The 12,641-nt window shown below is 31.8% G+C and overlaps 1 protein-coding gene across 1 annotated transcript in view; it reads right to left on the bottom strand.

The window, feature by feature from the left end:
* The window catches only part of LOC127737130 (zonadhesin-like), an 82,689-nt gene extending 71,955 nt beyond the window's left edge, over positions 1–10,734 (bottom strand). The window contains exons 1-6 of the mRNA XM_052247664.1: positions 10,623–10,734; positions 5,612–5,893; positions 2,538–2,654; positions 1,440–1,556; positions 1,037–1,153; positions 328–444 (exon numbers count right to left, since the gene is read on the bottom strand). Coding sequence (XP_052103624.1) covers positions 328–444; positions 1,037–1,153; positions 1,440–1,556; positions 2,538–2,654; positions 5,612–5,893; positions 10,623–10,683 — 811 coding nt within the window. The 5' untranslated portion in view covers positions 10,684–10,734. The remainder of the gene's footprint in view (positions 1–327; positions 445–1,036; positions 1,154–1,439; positions 1,557–2,537; positions 2,655–5,611; positions 5,894–10,622) is intronic.
* Between the last annotated feature and the right edge of the window lie 1,907 nt (positions 10,735–12,641).

The following is a 12,641-nucleotide window of genomic DNA, read 5'->3' as shown; positions in this document are numbered from 1 at the left end:
TGACTTATATTATAGAACAATCGTTTGCCCTGTTTACTTCGTAATTTTGGTATCCTGATTTACAGACACATTTTCACTACACATACTTGGATTTTTAATGACATTTTTTTCATTCATTGATGTAATGCCTATAGAGTAGACATTTGTAGACAATAGTTCAATTATGGGGTAATGTATCTGTCAATACTTCATTATTGACAATGATAAAATTTTATTTGACACTGGAGATTAAAAATCTGCTGGACATCTAATTTTGTCAATTACTTCATTCAGCCATTAGGGATAAGAAAAATTTTAGTTTAATGAATATAATACAATATTACATACCTTTGCCTTTTGTACAAGATCTAACTCCGTCGCCTTGATATCTGGCTTTACAGACGCATTTTCCTTTTATACATCTGGCTTTCTTATGACATTTTCTCATGCATTTCTGTGTCTTGTCTGCAAGCGAACAATAATAAAAATATAATGGTTGTAATTTCATTTCTTAAATTCGTAAATTTTAAACGATCTATCTTCTTTTGTCGAAGAATACGTGCGTCGTAATGGAAAAGTGAATAAAAAAAAACGTTTTAAGTATTAACTTGAATAATATTAGAGTACATAATTTGTCTTTTGAACAAGATTTTACTTCGTCGCTGGGGTAATTTGTTTGTCTGCAAAATGGACAATTATTCGAATTATAAGGTATAATTGTTGTGATTTCATTTCTGACATTGATGAATACCTATTTTTTTTTACCATAAATTTTAACGATCTGCTCGACATTTACTTTTGTCGATGACTAAGTCAGTCCTAATGGAAAAGGGGATAAAAAACATGTTAATAATGAACTTGAATGATATATAAGTATATATCGTTGCCTTTTATACAAGATCTTACTAGACACTGAGAAACGTGTTTTGTTTTCTTTTGACTCTGAAGGTAAAGAATCGGCTCGACAACTTCTTTTTCTGCTGACTTCAGTCAGTCACAATGAATATGTTAATAAAAGCATGCTAAACATTATCATGTATACTATAAATTTACGTACCTTTGCGGATTACACAAGATCTAATTCCGTCGCCTTGGTATCCTGATTTACAGACGCATTTTCGTTTTATACACTTGGCTTTTCTGTGACATTTTCTCAAGCATCTGGAGGTCTTAACTACAAACAAGACAATTGTTTCAATTGTGAGGTACTGGAATTGTTATTATTGCATTGCTGACAATTGTGACTATTTCGTTTTATTCGACCATGAATTTTAAGATCTACTTTACAACTGCATTTACTGCTGACTATAGTCAGTAATAATAAAAGAGCTAATAAAAAGATAATAAGTATAATCATAATCGGCTCGAAAAGTTCTTTTGCTGCTGATTTTATTCAATCACATTGAATACGTTAATAATAGCATGCTAAACATTATCATGTATACTATAAATTTACGTACCTTTGCGGATTACACAAGATCTAATTCCGTCGCCTTGGTATCCTGATTTACAGACGCATTTTCGATTTATACACTTGGCTTTTCCGTGACATTTTTTCAAGCATCTTGATGTCTTAACTACAAACAAGACAATTGTTTCAATTGTGAGGTACTGGAATTGTTATTATTGCATTGCTGACAATTGTGACTATTTAGTTTTATTCGACCATGAATTTTAAGATCTACTTTACAACTGCTTTTGCTGCTGACTATAGTCAGTAATAATACAAGATTTGATAAAAAGATAATCAGTATAATCATGTTTACTATAAATATGTATACCTTTGATGTTTGTACACGATCTAATTCCGTCGCCTCGGTATCCTGACTTACAGATACATTTTCCTCTTATACACTTGGCTTTCTTATGACATTTTGTCCTGCACTTGGGTGTCATGTCTGCAAAATGGACAGTTATTCGAATTACAAGGTATGATTATTATGATTTCATTTCTGACATTGATGAATACCTATTTTTTTTTACGATAAAATATCGATTTCTACTTTTGTCGATGCCTAAGTCAGTCCTAATGGAAAAAGGAATAAAAATTTGTCAAGAAAGAACTTGAATGATATAAAAGTACATACATTTGACCTTTGTACAACATTTTACTTTGTCGCCTTGGTATCCGGTTTCACAGACGCATTAACGTTTCATACACTTAGCTCTTTTATGACATTTACTCATTACAGATTTACAAATTACGATGTACTGTATTCGTTGTAATTTTTTTGTTGACACTGAGAAACGATTTTGTTTTATTCTGACTCTTATGTTTAAAAATCGCCTCAACAACTTGGTTTAACTGCTGACTTTAGTCAGTCATAATGAAAAGAAGAGAGACAAAAGATACCAAAGATATTCAAATTCATAAGTCGAAATCAAACTGACAATGCCATGGCAAAAAAAAAAAAAAAAAAAGACCAATAGGCAAACAACAGTACACATAACACAACATAGAAAACTAAAGACTGTGCAACACGGAACCTACCAAAAAACCGAGAAATAAGATAATAAAACATGTTAATCATAATAAAATATACTATTAATATGCATACCATTCTTGATTTTACAAGATCTAACTCCGTCACCTTGGTATCTTGATTTACATACGCATTTTCCATTTATACACTTGGCTTTTTTGTGACATTTTCTCCTGCACTTGCGTGTAGTGCCTGCAAAATGGACAATTGATCGAACAATGGGTATTGTAATTGTTGTTGTTTCATGGCTGACATTGATATATATTTACAGAATAACTAATAAAAAATGCAATTAATGAAAAATATTCAACGAGTGATCCAACATTACATGCATTCATAAATGCGCGTAGCGCACACGTGTGTTATCAGTACTGTTCAGTCACTAGTTTAATATTATACAGTAATATCTTTTGATGGGTAAATATGTGTTTTCTGTTGACTTTTTGAAAGCTGATAGCACTGAGGCCAACAACCAGTTTTTCAAAAGTCAATTAGGACATACATTCACCGAAACAAAAGACTAATTGCTTTATTCCATATTCCGAAAGAGACAAACATGTATTAAATGACAGTAATTTATCAAAAGCAATTGTATATCAAACATTTTACCATAGTTTTACCTGTAAAAGCAAGTGACGTTAAAGACGGAGAATATTACTTTTCTTCGAATGAATATGTTGTCTTATTCAAAATCCAATTCATATAGAAAGACTTCGAAAATGCAACTTAAGATTATACAGCACACATCTCGGTTCAACAATGCAGAGATGAACTCAAAGAAATGCCAATCGATTGTTGTTGTTTTGTTATTTGCCAGTGACATATCATTTTATGCTACTGAACGTCAAGGTCTAAAGGGTACCTCTGCAAAGTGGTTCGACATGAATAAAGGTCGCAATGACTGACACTGTTTTACGAGGGTACATATATGTTGTATAGGAACAGAAATTTTCATTACAACTAACCACTTATGGACTGTTTCATTATAAAAAGGTGTTGCACGGGTTCTTTCATGTTAAACAAGAATGGCTATCTCCCTAGACAAGGAAATATTTAATGGTTATACCTAATACCGTGATTTCCCACCAAAAAAAACAATTATTTCTCTCCTCTGATATCACACAGAATTGGTGTTGTTAAAAAGTGTAGGAAAAGATAAAGTTCCTTGCATTTTCTGTGTTATTCCTATTTAAAAGTCAGTGGTCAATGTAATGAAAATAAATAACTAATCCACGAATTCAATATAGAAAAAAATATTCAGCTCGTGACCGTACAAAACTGAAAATTAACACATGCTACGCGCATGCGTGAATTAATGTGCTATTTAGTCACTCGTTGAATAATTTACTAGATTTCAATTTTAAGGTTAGTCATTCAGTAAGTTTTTAATAACATTATGTAGAAAACTTCATATTTTGACTGTTTATAGTTTCATAGACAATGGTAGTTTGGTGGCAAATTAAAACAGTGATAGACTTGATACTCGGTTAACAGCTGGAGTTGACAATCAAACTGAAAATATTGTCCTCAGCCTTCGGTTTGGAGCATCAGTTCAGTTTTCGGGTCAAATAAAACATCTGGTGACCGAGAATCCTGTCTATTTATAACTGTTTAGCAAAATGTTTTTTGTTTGACCTTCAGTTTGAACTGCCACCTTCAACCTTAGTATTTTTGCATTAGTTCTGTTTTCGGGCCAAGTAAAATGGTTGTTGGCTTCAAACCCAGTCAATAACTTTCGAATTCCGGACGGACGTGTCTTCTTATTTAAACATTTTGCAGGCTAAACAGACGCCTTCGTCAGTAAATTTTGTTTTTCAGTTTTGAATTTATACGGCTCTTAAATAATTGCAAACAATACTGAAAGGAGCTGTTGTCTTGGTATCGAACAACTAATTTGGGCTCTGTCTGAGAGAAAATACCTAAAAAGTAGTACATATTTACAAAACAATAGTTCCTACTCGTGTAATGTCTCAATAAGTACAATATTTGAGTAATTTTGATATATAATAATAGCTGATGGTCTTTGGATTACTGTAAAAACTCATGGTGAAAGTTTAACTTATAAATAATAATAAAATATTTATATTATATCATTGAAATAGGAGGGCATATTTGCCAGTTGTTCAGATCAGAAGTACTTGTTTTTGTACTACCAAACTTTCGAGAATCAGTACGCTCTAATATACAATGACAGGTATGTTGATTTTTTTAGCACAAGTCATGATAATGTATAGTTTTGACATGAAATGACTATCACTTTATTTGAACTTACGACGAAATAGCTATGAATGCTTGATATTGCAAAATTTAACATGAAAAGCAATATGATTGTGAATAGGTGGTTTTAATCCTCTTAAGCATATCATTGTCCAGGCAAATTATCAACTTAAAGGTTGGTGTATTTTCAGATTTTCAGAAGCAGTTATAGTAAGATGACAGAAAGTAAGTTATTTTGGACTATTTTATAGAGAAAAAAACACTACCAAAAACTTCAGAAGAAATATTACGAAAAATTTATACATTTGGACATATGGCATATAACGTGGGATTCCATTTTGTTATGATTTGGTGGGTAAAGATCAGCACAAAGTGAATTATTCCACAAAACGAAAATAAAAAAAAAACCCAATAAGTTGAGCTCCACAAACATATTTTTTTTCTACAATCCACTTTAATTGCTAGCATTGAAAAAAAAGAAATCTACAGTAGGCTGAATAAACTCATCATAGATACCATGATTAAAATTTTGTATTTGCGCCAGACGCGCGTTTAGTCTCCAAGAGACTCATCAGTGACGCTCGAATAAAAAAAAGTTAAAAAGGCCAATTTAAGTACAAAGTTGAAGAGCATTTAGGACCAAAAATTCCAAAACGTTTTGCCAAATTTAGCTAAGGTAATCTATTTCTGAGGTAGAAAAGCCTTAGTATTACAAAAATTAAAATTGTAAACATGTAATTTATAATTATGACCATATCAATGACAATTCATGTCAACACAGAAGTGCTAAAAGGGTTTTTATGTAATTGCATACACGGAATATTATAATTGGGTTGTAAGTCTTACTATTTCTATATCTTTGTTCATGAGTGATTTGCACTTTTAGTTTTGTAAAACCTAGTCATGACACCAATATATAAACACAACAATACCTCTGCAGAAATAGGAAACAAAGACGTATTTGTATGTTCCAGGACAAGGATCACCATACAACCCGTTATTTGCAGCAACAGTACATGATTTTCGCCCATTACAATTCTTCCTTGTGATGCCCATGGGTTTCTTCGTAGAACAACGAGTTGTTTTTATATGTTGATGTTTGCACGTTCTTCTATTAGATCTACCATATATTGCCTGCTGTATCTTGATTACTTTGTTTGATGGGCAGGACAATGTTTTTTTGGAGTTTTCGCAAATTATTTCTTTTTTGCTCGCTAAAAAAAAATATATATTCATAATAGATGATGAAACTATTACTAGTACGTTTAAATGTGCATTAGCTGTCAAATGTATTACCAACAAATATATATAAACTCGCAAATATCATTTAATAAATATAAAAACGAAAGCAATGCACATGTCTGGAATCTTATATGCTTATGTGCTTTGTCTATATGCCATTTTGTTTTTCTTTGTTGACATATTTGTTTGCTTTTATAGTGATTAAGATAATAACACAATGTTGACCCCTATTTTTGACATTTTTGCCCATTGTGACTGTTAGTTTTGTTCAAACATTGTTGTCAATATAATGGAACTTTATCTGACTGTCATGCAAGTGAAAAGTTTAGCTAGCTATAAAACAAGGTTTAATCCACCATTTTCTACATAAGGAAATGCCTGTACCAAGTCAGGAATATGACAGTTGTTTCCCATTCGTTTGATGTGTTCGAGCTTTTGATCTTGTCATTTGATAAGGGACTTTCCGTTTTGAGTTTTCCTTGGAGTTAGGTATTTTTGTTATTATACTCTATAAAATCAACATTTCGATGTATTCCTGACGAGATGCAACGTAATTAACTTTCGACATGATCCATTAACACCGTCGAAGGGCATGTTACCCCATTATCATCATAAATATAAACAGATGGGTAAACAAATAAACAGGTAAACATAAAATACAAATAGACATGCAGGCACGTTTAACGGTATACGGTCTGTTTTCATAGTTCTGTTTCATCTTATTTCATGAATATATCAATGATAATTCATGTCAACGCAGAAATGCTAACTACTGGGCTTGTGATACTCTTGGGAAGTAACCTCTACCAGTAGTGGCATCGACCCAGTGGTTGTAAATAAATTTGGAATTGATAATAGGGGCGGTTGGGAATAAAGATTTACGACAAAAAAAAGATTATTTGATCATTCCAATTATGAACTTTTCATTTCCATGTAGCAACATTCCAGCAGCGAATGCAAATGGAGATCATATCTCCCACTTGATACGATAGTCCAGAGCTTGTATTTCCTATCATGATTTCCTTGTTTGTGGATTGCTGCTCACAAGGAAACGTTTAAGCCAAGTTTAAGCTATCCCTTCAAAAATTGTACGGACGCCATCATGAGCAACATGAGGGAGCCACATGTTGAACAGGATCTGCATACCTTTCCGGAGCACCTGTGATCACCCCCGGTGTTGTTTAGTCTTTAGTTTTCTATGTTGTGTTCTCTATATTTTTGTTAGTCTTTTAGTCGTATTTCAGTTATTGCCATGACGTTGACAGTTTGTCATCGAATTTGAATATCTCTTTGGTTTGCTGCTCACAAGGAATCTTTTAAACCAAGGGTTCCAAGTGGTGACGTTTTAGTCATCTCGTCAAAAATTGTACGAACGACATCACGAGCAACACGACGGGTGCCACATGTGGAACATGCATACTTTTTTGGAGCACCTGTGATCACCTCCGGTTTTTTTTTTTTTTGAGGGATTTGTTTTGTTAAGTCTTTAGTTGTATATGTTGTGTTTTGTATACTTTTTTTGTCTATTTGTCGTATTTCAGTTTTTCATCGACTTAAGAATTTGAATATCCCTTTGGTAAGTATTCCGTGTCTCTTTTTAGTATTGTTGGTTTGCAACTCTTCAGTTCGTTATTGATTTGGCCTTCTTGAACGACACTGATAATTCTTATACATCAAAAATGTACGTCCGACGAACGAAATTATTAGCCTGGTATCTCTGATACCTTTAATGTATTCGTTTAAGGATGTTCGATTCTCTTGTTTTAGAATTTTTGCCAGATATTCGGAATCCTCTGGTTTTATCCATGTAGTGCCATTAAAAAATTTTGCTCACTAACCCCTACTTTTCTTTTCATAATATCATTACAAAAAGTTTAAAAAGCCATATTTCAAAATCTTATAAAATCCTTGTTATTTTTTTCATAGTTTTTGAAAGAAAAAAGGTGCCAATGTTAAATGTATGAAAAATCTAGAGAGAATCATTTCCCGCCAAATTTTCAATGGCTTATATCTCGAAAACAAGCACATGGACCCTTAATTTTTATTTGCTTTTTAAGTTCCTTTATGTAAATACTATCAATTTATTATGGTCTTTCAAAAAGCTTGTTATTTTGAAACAGAGTAGTGAACATCCTTAAGCTGTATTGCACGTGGGACGACTGTTTCTTACAAATGTACATGTACAGGCCGTTACTTTTCTCGTTTGAATTGTTTTCCATTTGTCATTTCGGGGTCTTTTATAGCTGACTACGCGGTATGGACTTTGTGATTGTTGAAGGCCGTACGGTGACTTATAGTTGTTAATTTTTGTATCATTTGGTTTCTTTTGGAGAGTTGTCTCATTGGCAATCATACCACATCTTCTTATTTTTATATGTAACTACATCTGTTGTCATAAACACTTACACAATTTTACCGCGATATACGTGTGCTTAAACATACTAAATAGTAATGTTACTCCTTTTGCAGACAATGGGCTTTTTTAATAAGATTGAGAATGGAAATGGCGAATGTGTCAAAGAGACAACAACCCTACCAAAGAGCAGAATTGAATAAAGTAAAAACACAGTTGACCATTAATGGCCAAACAAGTACCAGTAGCATTGCAATTTCCTATTACAATTAAAAACGCGTGTCGTTTTATTTTATCATAATGTGTGAACTTACTAATAGGAAGATTTTCTTTTTCAGTTTATGACTATAGAATAGACTTTGATTTAACTTAATCAAAGTCTTTAATAAAAACAAATTTGCAAAATGTACAGAATTATCTTTACCCTCATACACCGTTGAATACAAAGTTTAATACAAACGAAAGATTGAAATACTGTCGTTGCTTCTTTTTCAAAGTACATTTAATAACCATACACATATTCCATGTAAGCTCTTTAAAAGTTTAAGTAGTTTGTGTTGATGTTAAAAAGATAAAAAAAAATTGATGTTGATGTTAAAATTTCCGAAAAAAAAATATATATAATTGTGAAAAATTTTATTATATTTTGACAAAAATATACAGTCAGTAGGAAAAGAAAACTATTAATAGAACGTTAGAACTTTGTTTATAATAGTAACGTGATACACCTTTTTTACACGAAACATTATAACCTCTTTAAAACTGAAAGCTGTATATTTTATGCATTATTTTTTTCAACCTGAATATGTATGAAATATATTCTGTTAGACTGTAAACCAATATTGTTGACTATGATCAACAACCCCAACCCTAACCCATTTTTCAAACGAAAAAAAACCTATAATACAATCAAATTAAAGAATTAAAAACCAATTGTTCAGAGAACAATTGAAGGACTTCCACAGCGATTTTAAGATTTATTGAAAAGAAGCTAGTTCGTGTTTACTCAAGTTAAAATTGGCATCTTATCATCTTCATACTGATGCGATAAATAAGTGGTTTCTATATACTTCTGAGTGAAATAAGGGAGATAATTAGCTACTACCGGTGAAGTAAATGTCAATTCCGGTCTCATATAATAGTTTCTTTCACACTGATTCCAAAAATATATAGTTTCTATATACTTTTGCTTGTAAACCAGGAGATAATTCTCCACTTCTGGTTTATCGAACGTCATTTCTAGTCTTCAGTGATAAGTTAATGTATTAAAATTACAAAATATATGGATTCCGAGTACTTTTCCATGAAGAAAGTGCAAAAATGGCTACTTCCGGTTTTCTCGAGGTCACTTCCGCATGTCATTTTTCAATGTCATATGTTATCCAACCTTTTGTATAAGGTCATATGGCTTTATAATGAACCAAGTTGAAGAAATAATCAATAAACCTTATAATTGGACATTTCAGGGGCACTAACTCCTATATTATGCCATTAGATTGTTTCAGACCAAATGATATTACATTACAATAAAGCAAACATTTTGCACTTGTTGTTTCATATATTTCTTCAAAAGTGTTTGAGAAAATGCAAAAACAAGGAAAAGTCAAAATTGAGAACTTGACCTTGACCTCATTTTCTAAGTTAGGACCTAGGGACCTCAAATAAAAAGATTCCAGGGTTATACGGTTAACGGTTTATGAGTTAAAAAAACATACCGACAAATTTATTTGGTAAAGGTAGATAACTCCTTTAAAATATCGCTTTGATCCAAATTAGCCAAAAATTTCTGAGGATGTAACGAACAATTTAGAAAAAAGATTTTTTTCGATATCTTTTTTTGTTACGAAGGAGATGCACACACTTGATAAACAGTGAATAGGGAGTTAACTCTTACAAAGAAAATTTGTTCGGCTTAGAATGGGTGAAAATAAAAAGCGCATATACTGTATGATACTATTTAAGAAATATCTTAGCGACATATTGCGAAACAAAAATTTTACGCGATAACAAAATTTGGCGGAAGAAAAAAAATAATAATCAGAACAAATACAATAGGTCTTACCACAGAAAAGTGGAAAGACATAATAAAAAACAATTAATAATTAGAAGTCAGCATATATCGATCTATGCAACAATACATTACCTATGTTCAAATTTCATACACCCTCTATTCTATTTTAAGTTAAATGTTCCGCTGGTTATCTTAATTTTATAATTAGAATGATCATTAAATGTAAATGCACAAATTTTCAAAAGTATTTAATTTTAAAAGGGAAGTTACTCCAACAAACCTTTCAAATGTCTACATACAGATAATTTTACGTAACATCTTTAAAATTTCATCTTACCAACTACTGCTTGTAGGACTGTCACAAGCAACAAGAGGAAAACTCCCGGTCGTGCCTCCATGACTCCGGCTGCTTGAGTGTCATGTGATGAAAAGTTGCTTATGTACCCATAATAAACCCACGTGTGGACACGTACATTGATCAGATATATTGACGAATTTGGGTACGTATCTGCCAATCTTAGTCAATATTATATTGTCCTTCCAATTTCAAAAAGGTTTTATAAGAATTTGTGAAACAGGTTGTGTTATTTACGCACTAGAGATGAAAAACATATGACAATAATTAGATTTAAAGATTTTGAGAATTTAAAAAATAGCTTTTATTAATATTTTTTCTAATATGTTATACAAAATCATCAGTAAATTAAATGAAGTAACATAAGTTGGAACAGGTTATGGTGACTGTATCTATTAGTAGGTTATAGGCTATCTATATTAAAATGCTACTTTTGTCCTTCCGTCAATAACAATTTAAACATACATGTCTAGTACCTTCTCATATATCTGAAATTATCATTACTTATTGTAAACCGCTATAAGTAATTGTTACTAATATTGCATCTCCTTGTTTTAGATACGTAACACATGTTTTAATTATATTAGATACAATTATATTTCACCGATGTGATAACTGACACCGACGCATGTTGAATTTAAATTTTGTATTGCTTCTTTTTTTCGAAAAATACTTTTTGCCATGGAAATTACACATGTAGAATAAAGCAAATTGAAAATTTTTGATAGGTCTAAGCTTGAGAATATTGTTCGAAAATGAAAATCCAAGCATTTTCTAAAAAATGAAGACTTCTTTTATTAATCTGTATGAACTGTGTTATACTTAAGTGCCAGTCTTTGTAAAAATCTGGCGATTTAGAAAAATTTCAAAACATGACCGAAAAAAAAACCCAACCGACTTAACTATCCAATTTGAAGTTACGTTCACCATGAGGTAGGAATGTTAGGTCTTTCGTTTCTGTGTGTCTAGTAATTCGAGTAATCTTTATATTCTTTTGGTTATAATGATTGCAAATTACGTAGTTAGCTCCCCTCAACTGGTAATTTCTAGTGCATTTCAATCAAATTATTTCTTGAATTACTAGAACAGGAAAAGGAAACGAATGTTATATTTGTGCACGTCTATTATACATTTTAAACTTAAATTAATGTAAACTTGAGTGGGTTTTTTATTCATTTTTTATGTTTTCACCATTGCTTGATTCTTAGTTAGATTGGCACTTAAAATTCATTCATTTTGTATTTGAACAACAGACAATGTTTCGGTATTGTTTGAATCTTTAAATGATTAAAGTGAGGCAACATGATTTTGAGAGAATTGAATAAAGTGCTAATTCAGACGTTTGGAGCAGGAGCATATTTAACTCAACAAAAATCTGGGAGGTTTAATTTTAGATTAAGAAGTAATCGTCAGGAATCTGATGTGCAGTAGTTGTCGTCCGTTGATGTGGTTCATAAGTGTTTCTCGTTTCTCGTTTTTTTATATAGATTAGACCGTTGGTTTTCCCGTTTCATTGGTTTTACACTAGTACTTTTTTGGGCCCTTTATAGCTTGCTGTTCGGTGTGAGCCAAGGCTCCGGGTTGAAGACCGTACTTTGACCTATAATGGTTTACTTTTATGAATTTTGACTTGGATGGAGAGTTGTCTCATTGGCACTCATACCACATCTTCTTATATCTATGTACATTCCAGAATCAATCATATTGGATCAAAGCACTTTGTCTTCTTTCATGAGTGTAATGAGAGCAACATTTAAAACGTCTGGGTTTTTCAACAAATGATCCGGTTTGTTTTTATGAAAATGTGAATAAAATAGAAGACATTCTTGGGCTTAAAAGCCTACTTATTCTAGTTTATAACTGTAATTTTGCAAAGGACAACATTATATATCCTTAATAATTCACAAAAACATATTACTATGTTGATCAAATATAACTCTTTTCTATTTAACGATAACCCCCTATTCTGAAAACATTTTGCCATAACCTTGCAGTATTACG

This window comes from Mytilus californianus, unplaced genomic scaffold (genome assembly GCF_021869535.1).
Source record: "Mytilus californianus isolate M0D057914Y unplaced genomic scaffold, xbMytCali1.0.p SCAF_4, whole genome shotgun sequence".
Taxonomy (NCBI): Eukaryota; Metazoa; Mollusca; class Bivalvia; order Mytilida; family Mytilidae; genus Mytilus; species Mytilus californianus.
The sequence above is the reverse complement of the archived record's forward strand: the minus strand, read 5'-3'. Positions and strand labels throughout refer to the sequence as shown.